General features: G+C 35.0%; 1 protein-coding gene across 7 annotated transcripts in view; it reads left to right on the forward strand.

The window, feature by feature from the left end:
• The window catches only part of LOC106086373 (tight junction protein ZO-1), a 445,342-nt gene that overhangs the window by 266,828 nt on the left and 152,019 nt on the right, over window positions 1–26,495 (forward strand). For 5 of the 7 annotated variants that reach the window (XM_013251024.2, XM_013251022.2, XM_013251023.2 and 2 more), the window contains exon 3: window positions 14,457–15,027. In XM_013251024.2, coding sequence (XP_013106478.2) covers window positions 14,457–15,027 — 571 coding nt within the window. Of the gene's footprint in view, window positions 1–10,418; window positions 11,201–14,456; window positions 15,028–21,254; window positions 21,349–26,495 lie in introns of those variants that run through there. The other 2 variants (XM_013251025.2, XM_059362658.1) reach the window with 2 other exon arrangements.

Consider the following 26,495-nt stretch of genomic DNA (forward strand, 5'->3'; position numbering starts at 1 on the left):
TACTCATATACGAGGAATTTTGTCTTTAGAAACTTGGTGGAAATTTGTTAAAAAAATATAGAAATATTGTTTTCTTAGAAAATTTGCTGGCTCGGTATGTTTCGCCACACTCTAGAGTGGCTTTTTAAAGAAACAATATTTCTTTGAACATTATGAAGCCAGTGCTCAGGGACCATAGATCCTTTTAGGATGGTACTTTGTTTTGTATCGTATGTACTGTGTAAATGCATTCCTAATAAGTAAGATTTAATAGTTTGAAAGTCCCAAGGGGGCTTCCTGGATCAACCTCATACCAAATTTGGAAGTTGATTATCTATTCTCCAAGTCCCTTAATTGGAGGGGTTTTGTGCCGTGCTTTCAGAGACTTAGCCACAAATTCGACTTTTAAATTCGTACTTTACTCTCAAATTTCTTTTATTTAAGTCCCACAGTATACCGGTCGGTCTGCATGGCCGTTGGGGGCATTTTTTGAGGGATACTAACCTCCAAATTCGGCTTTCAGGTTCGTACGTTACTCTGAAAGTCCTTTCAATTAAGTCTTTGCCCATTCCTTAATGGAATAGGCAAATTTTCATCTGCATAAGAGTGCAAACAACATTTCGCTTAAATCATCAAATCCATCTGCCTCCCCTTCATATTTCAAAAAAAAATTCAAAATTTTCACCACGGGACCATTCTTTTTTTCGCAAATTTTTATTTTGGTTGTTTCATTTTGTTGTTGGTTTTTTTTTTCTGCTAAAATCAATGGAAATTTTGTCTTTAAAGAAAATTTCATAAAAATTTTGTCTTTAGAGAAAATTTCATAAAAATTTTGTCTTTAGAAAAATTTCATGGAAATTTTGTCTTTAAAGAAAATTTCATAGAAATTTTGTCTTTAGAGAAAATTTCATGGAAATTTTGTCTTTGGAGAAAATTTCATGGAAATTTTGTCTTTAGAGAAAATTTCATGGAAATTTTGTCTTAAGAGAAAATTTCAAGGAAATTTTGTCTTTAGAGAAAATTTCATAGAAACTTTGTCTTTAGAGAAAATTTCATAAAAATTTTGTCTTTAGAAAAATTTCATGGAAATTTTGTCTTTAAAGAAAATTTCATGGAAATTTTGTCTTTAGAGAAAATTTCATGGAAATTTTGTCTTTGGAGAAAATTTCATGGAAATTTTGTCTTTAGAGAAAATTTCATGGAAATTTTGTCTTTAGAGAAAATTTCATGGAAATTTTGTCTTTAGAGAAAATTTCATGGAAATTTTGTCTTTAGAGAAAATTTCATGGAAATTTTGTCTTTAGAGAAAATTTCATGGAAATTTTGTCTTTAGAGAAAATTTCATGGAAATTTTGTCTTTAGAGAAAAATGGAAATTTTATGAGAATTTTGTCTATAGAGAAAATTACATGGTAACTTTGTCTATATAAAAACTTTGCCTTTCTGAAAAATTTCACGAAAACCTTGTCTTTATGAAAAATTTGTGGAAAATTTCATGGAAACTTTGTCTATTTAAAGTTTAGTATTGATCTAATTAGAGGAAATTTCATAGAAATTGTTCTGTTAGAGAAAATTTCAGGAAAATTTTCTATTAGAGAAAATTTCCTGAAAATTTTTTCTTTAGAAAAAATTTCACTAAAATTTTGTGTTTAGAGAAAACATGTCAGAAATTCAGAGTTGCGCACCAAATCCTTAATCGATTTCCATTCTATGCCCCTAAGCTGGTTCAAGTCTTGTATAGCAGCATCAAGGTGCAGAGGCCACCATAGCTCAGAGATTGGGATGTCCGCCTTTGAAGCTTAACGCCTGGGCTCAAATTGCGTAGAGAGTATACGTAAAAAATCTTCAGCGACACTTATTCCCTTCCAGTGCTGACGACACTTATGAGGTATTTACCATATATAGTCACCGTGTAAACTTCTCTACTAAAGTGGTGTCGCGCTGTCTAAGACGTTCGGACTCGGCAATAAAGCGGAGGTTGTTATTATTGAGCTTATACTTGTTTCGGACAGTATTTTTTGTTATGAACGAAATATTCCCGCTATTCCTTAAGGGAATATTCATGGGCAAATTTGAAACCAACGTGTCATCCTAAGAAAAGGCGTTAATCTCCTTCTTGCACTTCAAATCTTTTCGTGACCTTACCGCCCTGGTTGCCCGATGACAGGTTTACTGTCCATAAAGGTGTTCACACTCGACGTTTTCGCACTAACACCATACCACCTTATGCATCTCCGCCTTTAGGACCGTATAATGGTCAGGCAGTCAGAGACAGATTTCAGTCCTTGAGTCCACAATGGCTCACTCTATCATCCAGCTGTGATTCTTCTGTGAAGCATGAATTTCCAAAGGGCTATAACAGAAAGATGAATTTCCATGGCCGTGTCGCTAGCTTACTCTATCATCCAGCTTTGATTCTTCTATGAAGCATGAATTTCCAAAAGCAATAACAGAAAGATGAATAGCCAAGGCCGTGTCGCTGGTAGTAGTGTCTCGCACTTGACCTCAGGTGTTGTCTCAAGTATCTGATCCAAAACCTCTTGCATTCCATTCAGGTGTCTTATTATCGCCTCGATTACACAGCTATGGTATAACCTGCTACTATCCTCTATCCGTTTTTTCGTCGCCCTAAGTCTCATAGCCGCAGTGGCTGCCTCCTAGTTACGCTCCATGGTTTTGAATATTTTATAAAGCCTCTGGTGACGCATTTCACACCGTGAATAAAGCGGTTAGATGGGTTACCAGGTTGGCCTTCTCCCTCTGTAATATATTCTATCAGGTCCGGGTGACTCAAATGGTTGGAAACCTACAGTCTGTTATTATGATCCTTGTATAGAGAATGTTGCAATTCTTTATTTCGGTAAAAAAAATTCTAAATTTTATTTCTACAGAATTTTGGCAACTTTTTTTTAAATTTTATTAAATTTATTTTTTCAGGAAAATATTTAAAAAAATGGCCACAATTTTATTCCTAAAAAAATTATTGTCAAAACTTGATTTTAATGGAAATGTTTGCCAACAAAATTTAAGTAGAACGCTTTCTTAATTTTGTTATTTGAAGCCGAAATTAAAAAAAAAAATTATTAAACATAAATTTTTAAATATTTTAAAAATACTCTCCAAAGACAATTGTACTGTAAACACTAAATACCAATTCAACTCCATTCATCAAATTTATCATTTAATTTTCTACTTCGTATACAAAGTACACAGAGTGCATGAATAAAATCCATTTGCTTGAATCCATTTGACCATCTATAAGATTAATTGCAGTGTCTTCCATCAAAAATTAGTCATACCCACCACAGTGGCCTCATACGCAGTACATGGGATTTATTCATCAATTCCTTTTTTTCCATTGCCTACCTTTAAAAAAAGAAATTTTTATTTTAAACCATTGAGTCATAATATTGGGTGCTCTATTTAATGGCTTTTACAAAAAAAAAAAAAATCATTCATTACACCCAAAACCTAAAAGAAAAACTACACACCGACAGCTATGCAGTATCTATGTTTTAATAGCCCTCCTAAGCGTCAAATGTAATAAAAAAACGCATTCAAATCATTTACAGCGATATTTAAAATTTTTAAGGAAATATCTCATTGAATGAATGGAAAGTGTGCGCTTGTGTGTGTTTGTCATGATGATAATGTTAATGATGATGATTCAATGGGAGATGGAAATGAAGATGGGCTGCATTTCTATGATAAAACGCAGAATGTTTATAGCCTGCCACAGATGCATCTCCAACGAATGCGAGCTGTGCACACACGAGGGCACACTTAATTACATTATTATTTATGTGACGGTTTTATTAATATCTTCGTTTAACCCTTGCGCCAGTACTTGTCTCACCCATTTGCCCCTTTTCATTTAAATATGTTAATCCCTGCATTTTATTAATTAATGCAGCATTTCGGTATTTTGGTGCATTCATTATTATACCAAAAAAACATAATACCTTTATAGAGGCTGTTACAATGGCGAATGAACCAAATTGGACATAACACTGTGAAGCAGAAAATTTTCCAAAAAAATTCCATTCATATATTGACGAATTAAGCTCAAGATAAAATTTTGTATGAATAGAAAAATTTTTGAATATTTTGTACGGGTTTTATTTTTATAGAAAATTTTTCAAAATTTTATTTCCAAAGTAAATTTTGTCAAAATTTTGTCATATGTCAAGAAAATATTTGAATATTACTTTTATTTTCAAATTTTTTACCCGTTAGGGCGAAAATCATTAAATTTTACAATTTGTTTTGCTTGTTTCTCTTTTGAGAAGAGCTCAATGATCAGAGATTTTCTTTGCAAATGGAAAAGGAAAGCCAGAGATTGCAACACATAGCAACCAGTATGGGAGGCATTTCGTCTTTGGTTAGACGACTTTTCAACCATATTAGGTGTGATGACTTTAAGGGCGTATGTTGGTATGTTGTATTTGAATCATATTAATAGCGAAAACGACCATGTTACCATGTAAACCACGCTCGACAACCCTGTCTATTAGATGTACTTTTTCCCAATTCATGTGTTTAAATATTATATTGGGTTGCCCAAAAAGTAATTGCGGATTTTTCATATACAAATTTTTTCACAACTTGTGACTCTGTAATTGCATTCTTTCTTCTGTCAGTTATCAGCTGTTACTTTTAGTTTGCTTTAGAAAAAAAGTGTAAAAAAGTATATTTGATTAAAGTTCATTCTAAGTCTTATTAAAAATGCATTTACTTTCTTTTAAAAAATCCGCAATTACTTTTTGGGCAACCCAATATTTGTACATTTTATTTCTATAGAAAACATTTCAAAATTGTTTGCTATTTTACTTTGTAGAATATTTTTTGTACATTTTTAAATAAATTTTATCAAAAAAATTTTAAAACGAAAATTTATCAACAATCGGTGCTTTTCACGAAAAATAAACAAAGGAAAAAAATGTGAAATTAAATGATTTTTGCCCTATAGGCAAAAATACAACAATATTTTCTCTGCATTTTTAAGGAAATTTTATCAAAACATTTTCTTCAAAAAGTTTTTAAAGAAATCTTATCATAAAACTTTCAAAAGAAATGTTATCAAAAAAAATTTTAAGGAATATATTAAAAAAATTTAAGGAATATATGAAAAAAAATTAAATTTAAATTTAAAAATTTAAACAAATTTTAAGGAATATACAAAAAAAAATTTTTAAAGAAATTGTTTTTTGATAAAATTTCTACAAATTGTTAAAGAAATTTTATTGAATTTTTTTAAAGAAGTTTTACAAAAATTTTTTAAAATAAAATTTTTATTTTTTTTTAATTTTTATAGAATGCTAGATGGCTCATATATCCATTTTGTCCCGAATGGCATACATGCCATTTGAAAGTTTTTTTTTTTTATTTATCGTGGCACTCCTTCATTATACCCTATACCACCACTGTGCTACAGGATATTTTAGCTTAATGCATTTGTTTGTAACACCCAGAATGAAGAGAGATAGACCCATTGATAAGTATATCGATCGACTCAGAATCACTTTCTAAGTCCCTCTGTCCGTCTGTCCATGTTAATTTGTATACAAACTACAGGTAGTAATTTTCGTCCGATCGTCTTAAAATTTGGTACAGGCATCTTTTTCGGCCTAGAGAGGAAACCGATTGAAATTGGAGAAAATCGGTTTAGATTTGGATAAAGCTCACATATATATGTTCGACCGATTTGGACTAATAATGCAAAAATGTGGTCATTTGTTAAACGATAGAGTTTTCTCTTGACTCTGGACATTTTCGGTGAATTTTATAGAAATCGGTACAGATTTAGATATGGTTGCCATATATGTATATTGCCCGATTTTCACTTCTATGGTGCAAGCGCATTTATTGACCAATCTTCCCAAAATTTTGTACAACGCTTTCCTCGACTACTTCCACACACTATCTAAAGTTTAGTTGAAATCGGTTCAGATTTAGATATAGCTCCCACGTATATGTTTGTCCGATTTTGAGGAATATTTCAATTAAGTGTTCATTTGTTAACCGATTCTTCTAAAATTTGGTTGGAAGGATTTTCTTATGACCCCTAATATTATTGGTGAATGTTATAGCTGCCATATATGTATATCGTCCGTTTTTCACTTCTAGTTCCACTACAAGCTCTTTTATTGATCAATCTTGCCAACATTTTGCACTGCGCTTTCCTCGACAACTTCCACATTATCTAAGAAGTTCAGTCCAAATCGGGTCATTTGCAGATATAGCTGCCATATATATGTTCGTGAGATTTTGGGTAATTTGCAATAATGTGTAGGTCGTTGGTGGTTGTAAATGGGCCACATCTGTTCAGATAAAGATATAGCTCCCATATAAACCAATCTCCCGAGTTGACTTCTTGAGCCCCTGGATGAAGCAGTTTTTGTCCGATTTAGATGAAATTTTGCACGTAGTGTTCTTTATGACTTCTAACAACTGTGTCAAGTACGGTCCAAATTGGTCTATAACCTGATATAGCTCCCATATAAACCGATCCCCCGATTTGACTTTTGGAGCCCTCGCAAAATTGCAAATTTTGCCCATGAACATTCCGATAAGGAAGAAGGGCAAACTTCTCACATATCAATGAGTGCAGTCAAGTTTAAGCTCAATGATATGGGGCCTCCTTTTTAAAGCCGGGTCCGAACGGCGAGCCGCAGTGCGACACCTCTTTGGAGAGAAGTTTTACATAGCATAGTACCTCACAAATGTCGCGTGTATTAGGAGGGGAAAACCACCGCTGAAAACTTTTTCTGATGGTCTCGCTACGATTCGAACCCGGGAGTTTGGTGTCATAGGCGGACATGCTAACCTCTGCGCAACGGTGGCCTTCTTCTTGAGTTCTTACAAGCCGAAATTTTTGTCCGATTTGGCTAAAATTTGGCATGTGGTGTCTTGTGTTACTACTTACAACAACTGTGCCAAGTACGTTCCAAGTCACTGGTATACATTCGTCGGAGGCCATTAAGAAAATTGTGTCTGAGCCGAAAATCCTTTGGGCGATAAGATATTTCGACTCTTTTAAGTCGTCTGGCTCTGAAGATCATCGGTTGAATTACAATCTGTGTTTGATGAACTGGTTCCTTGAGATATACTCTGCTTGTTTCGTAATGTCATATATGCCTGTGGGATGGAGGAACACGAAGGTAATCCTCATTACGAATGCAGGAAAACCTTACTACACGAAGGCAAAAGATTTTCGTCCTATTAGTCTGTCATTCTTTATGCTGAAGACTCTTGAGAGGTTGATAGATCGCCTGTCGCGGCAGCAGCTCTTCACAACCTAGTCGGCTACATAGAGGGTTCTCGCGCTGTTAATGAATATACAATGGTAGCATTTCTTGACAGTGCGGCTGTGATGCAGGTGCTTTCAATAATGTAAAACCGACTGATGACGTGGCAATTGCGGTTAGGGTAAAGTTTCCCAGCACTGTAAGATATATAGTTAAGGAAGATCTACGTGCAACAGCAATGTGGGTTACCGAAAATGGTCTAGGTATAAATCCGTGCAAGACAGAAGAAATTTTTTTCAGCACGAGATATAAGTTGCCTACAGTGGTACCTGTATCCTTGGGAGGAGAGAATGTTCCATATACTGAAAGCGCAAAATATCTGGGTGTTTAGTTGGACAGGAAATTGCACTTCAAACCCAACATTTTGGAAAGGCATGAAAGGCAATTCTTACCCTATATATACCTGCAAGGGAGCCATTGGCTAAAGTTGGGGTTTTAGACCCGCGCGTCATTCACTAAATATATACTGCAGTTGTCAGACCTGTAATGCTATATGGTGCTGTGGTATTGTGGACGGCGCTTCAAAGGTTGGCTTGTTTGTGCATCACAGCCGCACTGAGGACGACACCATCTGATGCACTAAATTTAATGCTAAATCTAATGCCTCTGGACATTGTGGCTAGGCAAAATGCTGGACCACTGCCGTAAGGCTAGGGGAGCTTTCCCTTTGGTCATGTGGCGGTTACGGACACGGTGTTGTCCTTGATACAATGTCCCATATTCCAGGCAGTGCGGATAACACCCTACCTGAACCTCTTTTTGATAAAAAAGTACTGTACCAATATTCCTGATATAACCGATTGGAACTACCATATCCCTGGTAATTGAAGTTACATAGACTTCTAAACGGATGTTTCCAAACTTGACGACCTGGTGGACTTGGGGTGTACTCGAAAGATCTAAAACTGGTCATATCGAAAAGTTTACCCAACCACTGCAGTGTGTATCAAGCGGAGATCCTTGCAATTGAGGAAGTGGTGGAATGGCTAAGATATAATGTCATAACGACGATTGGCATAAATATCTTCTCAGGCAGCCATTAAATCCCTGGATAACGTATTTCTGAACACAAAAACCGCCCTCGAATGTCGCAGATCTCTCGACGAGATGGCGGAACAGTTCAAATTTCACCTATTCTGGGTGCCGGGTCACAGAGATATCCCAGGAAATTGTAAAGCGAACGAGCTTGCGAGACTAGGAACTACCTTACACATTCCAGGGAAACTGGAATCTGTGGGTATGCCTCTAGCGACATGTAAGCTAAGTTTTGATAGATGGTCACAAAGAGGGAGCTGTAAGCATTCCAAAACTATATTTGGCCTAATCTAGACTTGAAGAGGTCTACCGCTTTGCTGTCACAGGCAAGAACAGACGCCTCAGTCACAGGTCTGATCGAAAAACATGCTGACAGACTGAAGGTTGTCAGTAACGATTTTTGCAGAATCTGTGAGGACATCGAGGAAGAAGACATTATATAGAACATCTTCTATGTGTGTGTCCCGCACTGGCAGTCAAAAGGATTTCCACATTAGGTTCTCATTTCCGATTTAACGGATGCAAACATTCGCAAATTGTTGGGTTTTTTAAAGCGATCTGGATGGTTCAACGGTAAGAACTAGAAGGCATCTTCCTTCTTCTGTTCTTGTGGTATCGCAATGGACGAAAACGGCTAAGTGCGTCTGATGGCAGACTGCCACTTTAGCCTAACCTAATCTTGTCCATACTTTATTTCTTTAGAAAATGTGTAAATTTTTTTTCCATTAATATTTTTGTAAGATTTAGTTGTAATTGTCGTAGCTGCAGATTTGCGGAGGGCAAGCAGTCCTTGGCTAGAATTCTAGGTTGATCCCCATACGTAGAACCCTCTGCAGAGCAGAGAATGTGTGAAAAATTTTCAAGAAATTTTCTTCCATTTATGTTTTTTTCTTGTTATTTTCTTTCTTTCTGTTACACAGTGTAGTGTGCCCTCCATTTGTTGGAAATTTTTGTGTTACTATAAATAGTATCACAACTTGGGGTATATTTTGCATATAAATTTTAAAATTTTCTTTTGTGCTCATAAAGAGTATAAATTAAGTAGTTGTGCCTGAGTCTTACCATATGGAAATGTAAACAATGCTACAATGCCACACCGGTCCCCTTTTCATCGCTTATTAAAATGTGCAAAACATTGCAATAAATTTCCGGATTTGCAGTTAATTTACATGTTACTCTGCTTGATTGCCCCTCTTAATATAACCAAGTCTGTTACAGCAATGCCTTTCCTGCTGCCCTGGTCCATTGCAAGAGCACAAGGGGATATAATTTGTCAAGTTTTTGTTGAATCCTCTCCTCGTTCATCAACTACAATACAACCTGCTGCAGTTGTATGAAAAATTAACACTTTTAATTTTTTATTTTGTTGCATTGGATTGTGTTGTATGGTGTTTTCAGCAGCTTTAAATTGTCTCCATTTTGTCTGTTGTTGTGGTTTGTGTGGTTTCATTGGTAAGGACGGACACTGTGTGGCAGGTAGTCCGAGAGTGCATAGGGTATTGTACTTGGTTTATGGTAGCTTTTGAATTTGGAAATGTAAAAAAGACCCTAAAATAATAAAATAGTTTAAAATGTAATGAGAAAATTAGAAATTAATATTAAAATTCAAAAAAGTTAAAAAGTTATCAAATAAATGCCATAAACTTAGATTTTAACAAAAAAATTTAAATTAAAAAATTAAAAAAAAAAAAGTTTAAATTATTTCTGAAAACAATATTTTTTTAAAATTTTTATTCAACAAAAAACGAATAACTCTTAAATTAAAATTAAAACTTAAATAAAAAAATGAAATTTTATTAAAAAAAATAAAAATTCAAACCTAAACTAAAATTAAAAAAATCCAAATTATGTATTATAAATTTATTTTTTATGGAAGCACTGCTATAAACTCAATTTCATCAAATTACTGTTTTTAGTCCTAATATTACATATATATATTTTTTTTATATGATTAATGTTGTTTTTATATTTTTATATTTTTTATATATATTTATATATTTTTTTTTGAATGGTTGATTTATATTTTTTTACCATTGACTGCCTTTTTTCAATGTAGGTAACTTATTTATTATTTTTTTTTTGTGGTTGTTTCAAAAAGGAAATGTGTTTTAGATTAAGTATAAATAACGCAAAAGTCCAAAATATACGAAAATCGCAAACGTGGGAATCAAAAGTAAATTTAAAAAGAACACAACTGAGTACCTCATTGAAATGAAACGGAAGTAAAAAACGCCTTAAGTAACAAAAATAGCAGAAAAAACTCAAGTCTACAAACTCTTGAAACTAAAGAAACCAAAAATAAAAACCAAAAACAAACCAAAACACTTCAACCAAATAATTAAACCAAAATAAAAGAGAAAACTCTTAAAAATAACCAAAGAAAAAAAACTAAAACAAATTGCGGCTACTTACAATGGCTTTAATCGATTATCAAGCCCACAATTTCACCTGCTACACAGTGCCTGAGTGTCCCAACGATGAGAGTTGTGCCAACGATGATGATGAAGAAGACGAAGAAACTGAAACTGAACAAGATGAAGAACGAAATATCTACCATAGTCGTTATTCTATGGCATCCACCGAAACTACCTCATCTTCCATAGACAATAATATTCTTAGAAAACATCATCATCAACAACAACATCATCATCACAATCGTGGAAAATATAACAAGAAATTCTTCAATCCTCATTCATCGAACCAAAGAATATCTATGCCATTTATGGTGCAAGGTGCAGCAACACCACAGCTGGGTTCATTTCACTATATGAATTTAATCGATCAACAATCGTCGGAGGTCAATTCACCACAGTTGGGCTATTTCGTGCCATTCTCACCAAATTGTTATTTTAGTCCTCCGATGGAGAGAAAAAGATCGAGGTAAACTAAAAATAAGCGAAAAACATAGCTATACAAAACTTGGAGACTATGAATCAATTTCTTTAAAATTTTAATGAAAAACTTAGTGATACATAAAATGCTACCAAATGTTATTTTTATATTAAATTTAGTTTTTATAGAAAGTTTTTTCAAATTTTTGTATTTATAGAAAATATTTTCAAGATATTTTTATGAAAATGTCAAAATTTAGATTTTATGAAAAAATTTGTCAAAGTATTGTTTTTATAGAAAGTTTTGTCAAAATATTGTTTTTATAAAAAATTATGTCAAAAATATGTTTTTATAGAGAATTTTGTCAAAATTTTGTTTTTAAAAAAATTTTTGTCAAAATTTTGTTTTTAAAAAAATTTTTGTCAAAATTTTGTTTTTAAAAAAAATTTTGTCAAAATTTTGTTTTAAAAAAAATTTTGTCAAAATTTTGTTTTTAAAGAAAATTTTGTCAAAATTTAATTTTTATAGAAAATTTTGTCAAAATTTTGTTTTTATAGAAAATTTTGTCAAAATTTTGTTTTTTATAGAAAATTTTGCAAAATGTTGTTCTTATAAAAATGTCAAATTTTGGTTTTTATGGAAAATTTTGTCAAAATTTGGTTTTTATGGAAAATTTTGTCAATTTTTTTTATAGAAAATTTTGTCAATGTTATTTTATATATCTCTGTTTTTATTTAAAATTTCTTCAAAATTTTGTTTTTTCGAAAGCTTTCTCAAAAGTTTTTTTTTTTCGAAAATTTTGTCAAATTTTTTTTTGTAGACCATTTTGTCCAAACTGTTTTTATAAAAAAGTTTCTTAAAAAATTTTGTTTTGTAGAAAATTTCGTCAAAATTTGATAGACATTTTTTTCAAAATTTTGTTTTTATAGAAAACTAGCTGACCCGGGCCCGCTCTGCTTCGCCTTCTTTTACTGTATATGGAACAAAATTTTGCATTTAATATTTATTTTCGACAATTGAAGAATTTTTACTGAAATACCATGCTACGAAAATATTATATCGCTTGACTAACAGTTTAACAATATAAGTGCCTTTATCTGAATCCCATATGATGTTTATTGGTATACGAATTTAAGTTTGGATGTAAGGTATACTCCATTCTTAAAAAGCTTTATTTCTGTCCGAAATTCTCATGATGTCTGATTTATGGGTGTTTTCGGGATTGAGGTGGTCCTTCAGACACTTGAAAAACTATCAGCATCGTGCTCTTCTCTCAAACACTATTTTTTTAAACCACATATTGTCATTGGTTTAAGGGGAGTTTACAGGCGTCCCCTAAACACAATACCCCAAAATTGATTATCCAATTCGTTTTCTTATCTCAAATACCTTTCATTTGAGCCACATATTGGCAGGGGGTGTTTTGGGGAACATCAAATACATTTATTTGAGCCCCATATTGCGATGGTCAGTAAAAAATTGTTGCTTGTGGGGTCTACCCCTTTTCCCGAAGAAACTTGGTCCCGAAAGTGGGTAGCAATTCTTGCTCTACCCCCTAATACCTTTAAATTAATTAATTATAGTCTAAAACAGATCTGAGTCTCTGTGTTCTCATGTATACCCTCAGGTCCACTCTGTCCTCTAGCTTTGTTCCATCCGTGTAACATGATCTTCCACACGGAAATACTAGGGTTCCGTCAATCCAAGACCGTTAGACCAATGGGTCAGTTAACTTATTTGTCGTATTTTTAGGAGGAAACGCGTCACCTAGACTTGAACGCAAATATTAATATCATATACGTAATCTACTTCCAAATACCTTTTATTTGAGTTCCATATAGGCATGGTCGGCTAATATGCCCATTTGGGGGTATTTGTGGGTGACCTCCCATTACTTCGACCTAGTTTGTTATGCCATATTTGTAATCTATTGTCCAATAATTTTCATTTGAGTCCCATATTGACATGAACGTTGATTATATCTGTTTAGAGGAGTTTTGGGGTTGAGTCGTCCCGCAGGGTACTTGGACCCAAATTTTAATACGATATTCGTTTTCTGGTATCCAATACCTTCCAGTTGATACTCATATTATGTTTATCGGTCTACTTTTGGTTTTGGGTGACGTTTTTGGGGTAAGTGGGAGGGTCCGGCCCCATCCGATATCCAAAAATTATACAACCTATGTTTCCTTCCAAACAAACATACACAATCTCTGAGCATTTTTAGAAAATCGGTTCAGCCGTTTTTGATTCTACGGAACAAACAAACAAACCGAGTCTCATATAGTCGTGATGGGTCATATGCCCATTTGGGACGTTTTTGGGGGGTGGGGTGACCCTCTATACTTCGATCTCATTTTGCAAGCTAGATTCTTAATCTACTCCCGAATACCCTTCATTTGAACCCCATGTTGACATGAACGTCCAATGTGTCTGTTTGTGGGAGTTTTGGGTAACGAGGGAGGATCGGCCCCCTTCCTATATCAAACAATTATATAACCTATTGCTCCTTCCTGACCATATTCGTAATCTACTAGTGAATACCTTTCATTTGAGTCCCATATTTACATGATCGCCAAATAAGCCTATTTGAAGGGGTTTTGGGGTCGGGCCAGCCCCCTAGGTACTTGGACCCAACATTTGAAATCAAATTTGTATTCTACTCCTGAATACCTTTTATTTGAGTCCCATAGGTGCATGATCGCCCGATAAGCCTATTTGAGGGGTTTTGGGGTCGGGCCAGCCCCCTAGGTACTTGGACCCAACTTTGGAAATCAAATTTGTATTCAACTCCCGAATGCCTTTCATTCGAGTCCCATATTTTCTCGATCGGTCCACTTTTATCGGGTGGTGTTTTTGAGGTAAAAAGGTAATATCGGCCAACTTGCGAAATCAAAAAATGATGTAGCCTATTGCTCCTTCCGAACCACTTCCCACAATCTGTGAAAATTCCAAAAGATCGGTTAAGCCGTTTTTGAGTCTATACGGAACAAACAAGTTTACAAACCCGCAAACAAACAAGCATACAAACAAACAAACACAAATTCATTTTTATATTTATAGATTTTTTAAAAATTTTATTTATTTAAAAATGTAATGTATTTCTATAGAAAAACTTCAAAAATTATAAAATTAATTTAAAAAAAAAAATTGTTCTTAAAAATGTTAAGGTCATTTAATCACTTTCCAAATTATAAACAGAGTTACTAATTATGAGCCTTATCTTTAAATTTTACAACTTTTCTATTTGTACCAAATTTAAACGTTCTTATTTCCCCTTGATTTTTGTTTATATTCCTTCCAGGGACAAGGAAAACGAACGCAATCGTCGAGCCGTCAGTTATGGTGGCATTACCAACTCCTCGTCGGTTACCACACTACCGCGTGCTGCCCCCCGGCGCATGAATCTAATGAAAGAACCTCCGCCGCCACCACCGCCCAAACCCATTCTACTGCAGCAGGCCTCTGTGCAATCGACCTCGACAACCACAACAACCTCAACACTCTCCATACCCAGCAAATATCCACAATCGGAATATAATCTGATACAGAAAATCGATTCCACCTCAACATTGACCGCCCCCTCGCAATATCAGCCACAGAATTTCTATGCCAATACAGCAAGCATTGCCACAAATGACAGTGGCCATGGCGGTGGTGGCAGTATCAGCAATTACTCCTCATTGCTGTGTCACTCGAGTTCTACAACCAGCCCTTTGGCTGTGCGTAAGCGTGAGAAACTATTGCATCGTTTCAGTGATGCTGCCACATTGGGACGCAAGCTCAAGAAGAAGAAGAACAACAATCGTACATGCCGTTCGATGACCGAAGCCATAGAGATGTTGGCTGATCCTGTGATTGAAGATGAATTCTTTGTAAGTACCATGCTTTACAAATTTTTAACATACTCTTTGTCATTACTTTTAAATTGTAGGGAAATTTTATTTAATTTCATTTTATGGTCATGGAACTTTAAAGGGCTTTGAGATTTAGTTGTTTTTGTTATGCTCAGTGTATAATTAGGGGGTGTTCTTTTATGTGGCGAGTGTTTGTAAGCACTTGTTATCGCCTATCTTGAGCCCAAGGCATGCCAGTGACATTTAACAAGAGATAGAAAGAGTGGGAGAAAGAGAGAGAGAGAGTGTTCTATAGAATTGCCAGACTTATGAAACAGACTGCACAGTAGAATACGAGTCTCTTTATGCTAACAATGTAGGAGATGTTAGTAGACTCGTTAAAACATATGGGTAGACACATTTATTAGTATGCGTCCCTACACGGGATAACTACGAACGCCACTCAGTCTGGAACTTTAAGCTCCGATCTGTGTGGTGGTCATAAGTATTTATCATGATATGCTCATCTGAGAGCTACCGGTCGTGTCCACAGGTTGCGGATGGTAGGATGCTTCATATACGGAGTAGCTGCAACTGCAGTCGGGGACATCGAGTGGAGAGTCTCAGTGAGAGGCCGGGCGGCACCGGCTTTTGCTTAAATACTGAGAGTCTTTGTGAGAGGCCGGGCGGCACCGGCTTTTGTTTAAATACTGAATACCTATGATGCTCGATATGACAAAGCAAGTTTTTTTGGCGCCGATGGGTCCTATGGACCGGAAAGAGCTCACTCATCTTTGGGAGTTTTACGAGGATCGCTACTCCCACATGCAATGTGGCTACAACATTTAAGAAGAAAATTAATAAAAATTTTAATTAAGAGAAAATTTCATGAAAATTGTGTTTTTGGAGAAAATGTTTTGAATTGTTGTCTCTAGAGAAATTTGTCTTTAGCGAAAATAGCATGGAAGATTTTTCTTTAGAGAAGATTTCAGAGGAATTTTATCTTTAGATATATATTTTCATGAAATTTGGTCTTAGGAGAAAATTCTATAAAACCTTATCTTTAGAGGAAGATTTATGGATTTTTTTTTTAAATTTCCTGCAAATTTTGCCATTAGAAAAATTTTCATGGGAATGTTATAAAAATTTTGCCTTTAGAGAAAATTTTATGGAAATTTTGTGTTTATGTTGGATATAGCTCGAACATTGCGCCAAGGCTGAGGAAACTTGGCATACTGAAGGAGGGTACGGGTACGGGCACGGTTCCATTCTGGATTTAACGGATGCGTTGGGTAGACTATGGATCAGGCTGAGAATACCTGACACTGAGACCAATTCTTTAAAGGTTCTTCGTATTTAGTTTTAATGGGGAGAGAATAGTGTGAGGCGAATGCTGTATTTAGAAAGGATTAGACTTCATTCTTCATAAATGGCTTAAAGGTGAAGTCAGGGGCTGGATTAGATATATACCCGGATATAGTCAACATATAGCCGCAAAAGAAATTTTGTAAAGGGAAGTTTAGGAACTATGTGACGGTCCTTAAGGCGTTGTGATCGAGGACAGTGAGGTCGAAGTGCAGCGTTTGGGATCCTTGGATAGACTCCGGGCTCACGACATAATCAACTGGGGTTCCCGGACACGATGGTATTCCGGGAAACGAGAAGGTGGTGGAATATGCCAGGCATAGCTTGCATATGCAGTCACCAGGCTTGCATTCGCTTCACTTGTCCAACCACTGAACATAGTAGAGGGTGTGGCCAGTACGGAGGTGGGATCATGCATTTGTTCATGGATGTCGAACTGCTAGCACATTCTGACCTACAGTTGGCCCAAAAAGGAAGAAAGGAACAGCTGGTATTTGATAAAACGTTACTGAGTTCTATACCAAGGGTTATAACCGGGCGCTGTGCGACAGGCCATATTGTCTCGCACTTGGGAATCCCTCACAATGATTACCGCGAAAGCTGTCTTGATGACGCAGAGGTGATCGAGTACTTGCTCTGCTCGTGTTCGGTTTTGCAGGGGCACAGACTTTCCATCTTAGCGAGGTGGCTTTCCATCGATCTCGGCGATCTTTTAGATTAATCTCTGGAAAGTCTTCTCAGACATGTGGATAAAATTTCAATTTGCCCACGAACATTCCATTATGAAACAGGGAGCAAAAATTTCACATAACAATGAATGCTGTCCAATTCAAGTGTTAGGGTCGATAATTAGGGCCAATGTTTGGCCGAGTCTGAACGGCGTGCCGCAGGGTGTCTCCTCTTTTGGACATGGGTATAGCACCTCACAAATATTGCCAGCATTAGGTCAGGATAACCACCACTTTTTTTGGTGTCCTCGCCAAGATTTGAAGCCATGCAGTAGGGAGAAATGCTAACCTCTGCGTCACGGGTGCTAAGACGGGATATTTTCGAAATCCTACATACAATCCTCATATATGCGAAGATGAACAATGCCACTGGTTGGCAATCACCGTGTTGATGATCGTGCAGAGATGCATAGATGATCGTGCAGCGATGAGCTAAGATGGCACATACGTGTGAGCTTGCTTGCCTTGACTCCGATTTTTTTCTTGTGATTTCTTCTTATGTTTCTTACATTTCACACTTTATACTTATCTTTACCTTTTCCTTTTTTTAAATTTTTTCTTTTAAAAAAGTTTCATAAAAATTTTGTTTTGCGGGAAATTCACGAAAAAATTGTTTTAAGAAATTTTTTCTTGAATTTCACGAGAGAAAATTTCTTCAAAAATTTTGACTTCAGAGAAAAATTACTTGGATATTTTGTCTTTGAATATTTAGTATTTAGAAAAAATTTCATGAACATTTTGTCTTTGAAGAAAATTTTAGGGTAATTTTGTCTTTAAAGAAAGAGTTAGGGCAATTTTGTCTTTAGAGGAAATTTTATCTTTTGCGAAATTATAATGAAATATTTTCTTTAGAGATATTTTCATGAAAATATTGTCTTAGAGAAAATTTTTCAAATTTTGACATTTGCGAAAATTTTGTCTGTAGAGAAAATTACATGAAAATTTTGTCTTTAAAAGAAAAAGAGAAAATTTTAGGGAAATTTCTGTCTGTAAAGAAAATTCCATGCAAATTTAGTTTTTTGAGAACATTTCATGGAATTTTTGTCTTTGGAGAAAATTTCATAAAACTTTTATCTCTAGAGAAAAGTTCATGGAAATTTTGTATGTAGAGAAAATTATATGGAAAATTTTATTTACAAGAAAAGAGAACATTTTAGGGAAATATTTGTCTGTAAACAAAATTTCATGGAAATTTAGATTTAGAGAAAATTTTATGGAATTTTTGTCTTAAGAGCAAATTTTATGGAATTTTTGTCTTAAGAGAAAATTTTATGGAAATTTTGTATTAAAGAAATTTTGTCTCAGAGAAATTTTGTCTCAGAAAAATATTGTTTTGAGAGAATTTTTCATGGAAATTTTATCTTTAAAGAAAATTTTAGAGAAGTTTTTGTCCTTAGAGAAAATTTTAGAAACATTTTTGTCTTTAGAGAATATTTCATGGATATTAAGTCTTAAGAGCTATTTTTGTGCTTAGAGAAAATTATAGAAAAATTTTGTCTTTGTGGAACATTTTAGGGAATATTTGTCTGTAAAGAAAATTTCATGGAAATTTTGTCCAAAAATTTTTTCTATGAAATTTTGTCTTTAGAGAAGATTTCATGGAAATTTTGTCTTTAGAGAAAATTTCATGAAAATTTAGTCTTGAGAGAAAATTATGTGGAAATTTTGTCTTGAGAGAAATTTATATGGAAATTTTGTCTTTGGAGAAAATTTTACCAAATTTTTGTCTTTGTCGAAAATTTAATGTAAATTTTGTCTTTCAAGAAAATTTCATGGAAATGACAATTTTATGGAATTTTTGTCTTTAAAACAAAAAGAGAAAATTTTCATGACATTGTTATGTGTAAAGCAATTTCATAGAAATTTAGTTTTTAGTAAAAATTTCATGGAATTTTAATCTTTACACAGAATTTCATGGAAATTTTGTCTTTAAACAAAATTTTATACAAATTTTGTTTTCAGAGAAAATTTCATAAAAATTTAGTCTTTAGAGAAAATTTCCTGGAATTTAGACTTAAGAGAAAATTTTATGGAAATTTTTTCTCTACAGAAAATTTAATAGAAATTTTGTTTTTAGAGAAAATTTCATGGAAATATTGTCTTTAAAGAAAATTTTGTCTTAAGAGGAAATTTCATCGAAATGTTGTCTTTAGAGAAAAATTCATCGAAATTTTGTCTTTAGAGAAGATTTCATCGAAATTTTATCTTTGGCGAAAATTTCATGGAAATTTTGTCTTTAAAGAAAATTTTGTCTTAAAAGAAAATTTCATCGAAATTTTGTCTTTAGAAAAATTTTATCTTTAAAGAAAATTTTGTCTTAAGAGAAAATTTCATGAAATTGTCTTTAGAGAAAATTTCAAAGAAATTTTTTCTCTACAGAAAATTTAATTTTGTCTTAAGAGAAAATTTCATAAAAATGTTGTTTTTAGAGAAAATTTTATAAAAATTTTGTCTTTAGAGAAAATTTCCTGGAAATTTTATATTTAAAGAAAATTTCATGAAAATTTTGTTTTAGAGAAAATTTTACGAAAATTTTGTCTTTAGGGACAATTTCGCGGAAATTTTGTCTTTAGAGAAAATACATGGAAATTTTGTCTTGGAAGAAAATGTCTTTAAACACAAAATTTATGCAAATTTTGTCTTCATAAAAATTTAGTCTTTAGAGAAAATTTCATAGAATTTTTGTTTTCAGAGAAAATTTCATGGAAACTTAGACTTAAGAGAAAATTTCATGAAATTGTCTTTAGAGAAAATTTCATAGAAATTTTTTCTCTACAGAAAATTTAATTTTGTCTTTAGAGAACATTTCCTGAAAATGTTGTTTTTAGAGAAAATTTTATAAAAATTTTGTCTGTAGAGAAAATTTCCTGGAAATTTTATCTTTAAAGAAAATTTCATGAAAATTTTGTATTGAAAGAAAATTTTACGAAAATTTTGTCTTTAGAGAAAATTTCGCGGAAATTTTGTCTTTAGAGAAAATACATGGAAATTTTGTCTTGGAAGAAAATGTCTTTAAACACAAAATTTATGCAAATTTTGTCTTCAAAAAATTTAGTCTTTAGAGAAAATTTCATAGAATTTTTGTTTTCAGAGAAAATTTCATGGAAACTTAGACTTAAGAGAAAATTTCATGAAATTATCTTTAGAGAAAATTTCATAGAAATTTTTCTCTATAGAAAATTTAATTTTGTCTTTAGAGAAAATTTCATGAAAATTTTGTTTAGAGAAAATTTCCTGGAAATTTTATCATTAAAGAAAATTTCATGAAAATTTTGTATTTAGAGAAAATTTCATGAAAATTTTGTCTTTAGAAAAAATTTGACGGAAATTTTGTCTTTTGAGAAAATTTCATCGAAATTTTATCTTAAGAGAAATTTTCATGGACATTTTGTCTTGAAAGAAAATTTGATGCAAATTTTGTCTTTAGAGAAAATTTGAGCAAAGTTTTGTCCTAAGAGCAAATTTCATGGAAATTTTGTCCTAAAGAAATTGCATAGAAATGTTGTCTTAAGGGAAAATTTTGTTGGTTGAGAAAATTTCACAAAAATTTTTTTGCTAGAGAAAATTTTATTAAAATTTTGGAGATTTTATCTCAAGAGAAATTTTTGTTTATATTGTGTATTAAGAGAAGATTTTATAGAAATTTTGTCTTTAGTGAAAAAGAAACTTTGTCTTTAGAGAAAATTTCATGGAAATCTTCTTTTAGGAAAAACCGTCTCGCAAATTTCGCTTTTAAAGAAAAATTTATAAAAATTTTGTTGCAGACAAAATTTTAAGCATATTTTATGTCTTCCCTCCTTGCCACCCCTGACATACCACTGTCTTGTATGCTTTTAATTGATATGATAGCTTTTGTTCAAGTGTCTGTTATGGATTTTCGGTTTTCCAGTGATTTTGTTTTCTGTCCATGATTGTTTTTTTTTGTTTTCTTCTTGATTTTTTTCATTTGTTTCTCCAAAGTTCTCTTATCGTATTTGGACGACGGACAATGCCATTTGCCTATTGTTTGCATTCATTTCATTTCGGTACGATAATATCGGCTCAAACATAGAGAAAAACATTCCGGCTGAGTGTCTATACGAAAAAGAACCAAATACAAGCCCTGGAAAATATACGACAAATTATTGTTCCTTTGTTTTGTCAATTTATGACCACCAGGCATAACACAACAGTTGACATTTGTTCTTTGGCGCATACGTATCGACCGGGGGAATGGCATGGACGACAAGTGCGCAAACGTTGTGATCTGAAAACGGAAACGGAAGTTGTAATTAATTCAGTTTAAATCACTATTACAATGGGAGTTTATAGAAAAAAACAAAACTGCAGAGTGCAAAACTATTTGAAATGCAAATAAGTCAATGAACTCCTTGGGAGTTCAAAAATAATTAAAGAGATTTCGAAATGAAACACGTTTAAGAGGCTTAAAGCTAGAGGATAACAAAGTGTGTTTTAAGTTTTAATGTAAAATAATCATCGAAATGTTATAGAAAGTGAAATGTGGCCAATTTCTTACTGAAAATTTAAAAGCCAGTTATTGAAAAATTTTTCCATACCCTTGTTAATAGAAGTAAAAATTAATCACAATGTCTTCTATTGTTGATGGTTTTATGATAATTTGATTATGAGTCAAGCGGGGAAAATTACGGCTGCAAAAATTTTTTAGGCAAATGTATTTTTTTCATGTCTTAGTGCTATCATCAAATCTTTTTTTTATTTATTTTAAATTGATTTGCCCTTGTCGATTTTTTCTGTGTCATGTTTTCTGTCCCTTTCAAGAACACCCATAACATCGACTTGTATGGTTTTCTATTGTACTACAAATATATAAGGTATGGCCAACCCAACCCACCGTCACTTTGTGGTTAGATTGCATTTTATACAAATAAATTTTTGCCAACAATTATGAAATATTTTATAAAAATTTAATTTTTGTTAAAAATTTTGTTGAAATTCCTTTCTCTTTTCAAATTTGATTGCAATTGAAAATTTTGAAAAAATTTTATTTGTTTGGTTTTAAGCAGGATAGTGTACAGCTTAAGACCAGCCGCGACGACTATGAGACCTAAGGTGATGAGAGAATTGGATAGGAGCGGGTCATACCATCGCTGTATAATCGAGGAGACGATAGGAAAGCTGAATGGTTTAGTTGAGATTTCCGATGGTATACCTGGGACAACATTTTAGGTCGAGTGCAAAAAACTGCTGCCTGCGGCGCGTTCTTCGATTAACAGAACTCTGGTATTTTTTGTTTTAATCAACCAACACACAGGGGATGTCCCCTATATATGCAGTGCATTATGTTGGAGAGGATAGTTAAGTATAGGAGGGGGGAGGAGGGAAGAGAGAATTTTGTTTATTGACATTTGCTTTGAATTTCTGGATGTCGTAAGTAGCGGGAAAGACATCTGCCGGAAGTCGATTTCACAAACTAACCGTCCTTGCGGAAAAAGAATTCCCTCGGTAGGGCATGATCCGATCAGCTGGCCAATCGATTACATACCGGTGCTCGCTTCTAGAAAATCTTGTATTTCTGACAAACTATCTCAAGTCAGGAATCTGAAGACTGATTTCCGAAGTACACACCTCGTTGAAGAATCGATAAAATAACGCCACACAACCCATATTTCGACTATGTTTAAGGGAAACAATAGAGTTGGATACCCTACCATCTTCAATCAACGCCCGCCTCTGGACACGGTCAAGCAGCTTCAAGGATAATCCTGGAGCTCCGGCCCATATGCGAATTTTTTGCCAATGAACATTCCAATAAGGAACAGGGGCAAACTTCTTACATATCAATGAGTGCAGTCCGATTCAAGTTTAAGCTCAATGATAAGGGGCCTCCTTTTTATAGCCGAGTCCGAACGGCGTGCCGCTGTGCAACACCTCTTTGGAGAGAAGTTTTACATGGCATAGTGTCTCAGTGAAAACCACCGCTGAAAATTTTTTTTGATGGTCTCGCCAGGATTCGAACCCAGGCATTCATTGTCATAGGCGGACATGCTAACCTCTGCGCTACGGTGGACTCCATATATGCGAGTTATATTCCATCTTCGGCCTGATAAACGTAATGTAGATATTAAGAAGATCAGAGGGAGTGAAATATTTCTTACACCGCTAAAGAAAGCCCAAGCACATGAATGCTTTCTTCGACACTTAGAATACATGTTATGACCAACGGACAACACATTCAATCTTCATGCCCAGAACATCAAAAGTCTCTGACTGCTTGATATCTTCACCGTCGAGAGATATTGACGATTGTTAAGTGTCAGTGAATCGTTTGCGGGACAACAAACAGCACTGCGTCTTGCGTGTGGTGTTAATGCGAGAACGTCGAGTGTTAACATTTTTACCGACAGTAAACTGACCATCACGGCTCTATAACAACCTGGTCAGTAAGATCATGCATTGAAGTTTTGCCTGAGGATGACATGATCCGCATCGTTTAAGTGCCAGGCCATAGCGGAGTTAGGGAAAACTAATGGGCAGACTAACTGGCCTTGGGGGTCGGAGGACTTCCATCAGTAAACTTGGTGAATGAGGAGCCTTTCTGGACGACTCAGTCTGAGTTAACAACGTGGGCAACAAACGGACATGTAGCACGTAGAAAACTCTATTGGGGATATGGATTGTAGGAAAGCAAGGCTAATACTGGGAGGAAGTGGGAAGGAGATCAGTATGGGTTTCCATGTTATTACGGATCACATAGCACGCTATAACGACAGGTTTTCCCCTCGTGGGCTTGGCTATAGCTCGCGGGGATAGGTTTTAAGGGCTTGTGGGCAACATAATTAGACGTTGGAACAATTCCTTTGTCATTGCCCGGCTTTCACGGCTAACAGACTCCACCACATGGGTGCGGATAGGATACCAGACTATTGTATTGTGAGCAGCACGGACTTCTTTATATAGATTTTTTTCGTTGTCACTTTTCTAGAGTTAGGAGCGCACATAATATCCACTCCCTTTTTTCAACCTAACTTAACGAGACTTTCTCGTCTTTACACGAGATAAAGAGATGAAAAGGTGTGAGAAGTGAAAAGGTCCAGCGGCTAACCGACACGTACATCCCTTCCGCGCTGAGCACCGTTCCATCCTCATTTAAGTGTCTCCTATGTGTTTGCTCACCAGTGGCCCTGCGCTTCTATGCATACAGGATCTCAGGGCGTCCCCGGTCGAGACCATTTCATCTTGCCTACGTTTGAGGAGACCTCCCAAAGATACATTTGCAAAATCAACCAGATCAGAGAAAAACCGCCACCCCAAAATGCCTATGCCCCCATAGACCCGGACATCAACAACAAAAATGCTCAATGGTTTCGTCCTTATTGTTATCAAAAAAGCTTAAACATTGATCGTTATGAGGGATTGCCATTTTCCCAGCCATATAATCTATCACACACTCCCCGTTTAAACTCTCATAATGGTGCTCAGTGACCTTTTATGAAATACTAGCAGTTCCTTCGTAGGCCAGAGTGTTCTCGCAGTTCGGCATACATGTACCGATTTCCAACCGACCCCGCACTGGCCATCCCCTCTAGTATGTTCAGTAGTTCGACAAACGGCATCTATGCAAGACCTGATACTGATTTGCTTGCCATGGACAAGATATTCCTGGCATATTCGTCTGCTTTATTATTTCCTTGAGTACAATCGTATCTGCACTCATAGAAAAATGTTTGCTAAAAATAGCAAACACTGTCTGCTGAATATTAGTAGTTAATTTTGCTGCTATTGTAGCAGTAGTTCTGATATTACAGCAGCAGTACTGCAATTTTAGAGGAGCAGGCTTACTGCTGAAAAGTCTGTTGTTTGCTGAAAGTGACAGCTGCTTAATTATGAATGGGATGTTAGAAGAAACCAGTAAGGAAGGGAAAAATTCGGGCGGCATGATGACAGACTGGTGAGCCTATAATCCTTCATCGTGCCGTGGTTTATTTTTACAGCCTTGGGCATAAAGGCTATCCTGACCACTCTTCTTGCCATTGGTATGTAGGATAAAGCTTTCCCTTATAATCCATTCAAGCCATAGCAGTTTTATTCCAAGAGACTTTTACAACATCGCCGGGATAATTCCGTCCCGTCCGTCGAATTCAAATGGCTGTAATGTGCAAATTGCCCACATTATCTTTCCAGGTCGCGAAATCACAGAGATAGGATTTTCCGAAGATGCAGCTCCTTTGGATATTGCGACAATTTAGTCGCTAACCTCTTCCTGGCTTTCTGAAAAGTTCGTCTCCGAAAGTAGTTCCACCGTCACTGGGTTGCTCTCGACGTAAGTTCCGTCCCCTATTCTCTAAGAGTTTGTCATGCTTGGATCCTTTCAGTGCGATTGGGCATAAATACTATCCTAACAAAGCTAGGCTTTCCCTTAAAATCCATTCCAGCCATGGCAGATTTACTCCAAGAGACTTATACAACATCGCCGGAATAATTCCGTCCGGTCCGTCGCATTCAAATGGCTGCAATGTGCAAATTGCCCACATTATCTTTCCAGGTCGCGAAATCACAGAGATAGCATCTTCCGAAGATGCAGCTCCTGTGGATATTGCGATATCTTAATCGCTAACCTCTTCCTGGCTTTCTGAAAAGTTCGTCTCCGAAAGTAGTTCCACCGTTTCTGGGTTACTCTCGGTGTAAATTCTGTCCCTCATTCTCTAAGAGCTTGGCGTGCTTGGATCATTTCAGAGCAATTTGCGTTTATGTCACTAGTGCTCACCAATTTTTCGGAGAACTTGGCCAAGTCACTCCTTCTCTACTACTTCTTGTACCTCCCACGGTTCCACGATACACGTCCCCGCCATGTGCTGTGCCCCTGCTTTCCCTCGTGATCATGTACGTAGCCAGAAGGGCTGTTAGGACCGCCCCGCCATCCCAGAGCTGGCAATCTATCGATAGTCGCAACATTCGATAATTTCGATAGTTTTAATAATAAATATCGATAGTATCGTTAATTTTCCATCAAGATCTTATTTTAAACGAAAAAGAGAAGTACAAATCTGAAGATCGATTTATAAAGAAGCAATATGTATGCACAGACCAAAAGACAGTTGGAAGTCATGAATCAATAGGCGCAAAGTATCTCAAAAGGATACATTCAGTTTCGAAACGCTTATTTTTGTTAATTTTGCAAAAAATAATAACTTTCCGATGGTATCCATCGATGGTATCGATATACAGTCAAAAAATTAAATATCGATAGCGCCATCTTCCTCCCCCCCACCCTAGTTGTTGAATGTTTTCGCGTATGCATACTTATTATTGGTTATATGTTGTCCCCCCCCCAAAAAAAAAAAAAAAAAATTCTATCTACGTCCCTGCTACTGGCTACCTTAAACTGCGTTGTCCACCACATACGCACTTATTATTGTTTTGTAGTTCTAATATGCCCCCTCGCCACAAGATAAT

This window comes from Stomoxys calcitrans, chromosome 2 (genome assembly GCF_963082655.1).
Source record: "Stomoxys calcitrans chromosome 2, idStoCalc2.1, whole genome shotgun sequence".
Lineage (NCBI taxonomy): Eukaryota > Metazoa > Arthropoda > Insecta > Diptera > Muscidae > Stomoxys > Stomoxys calcitrans.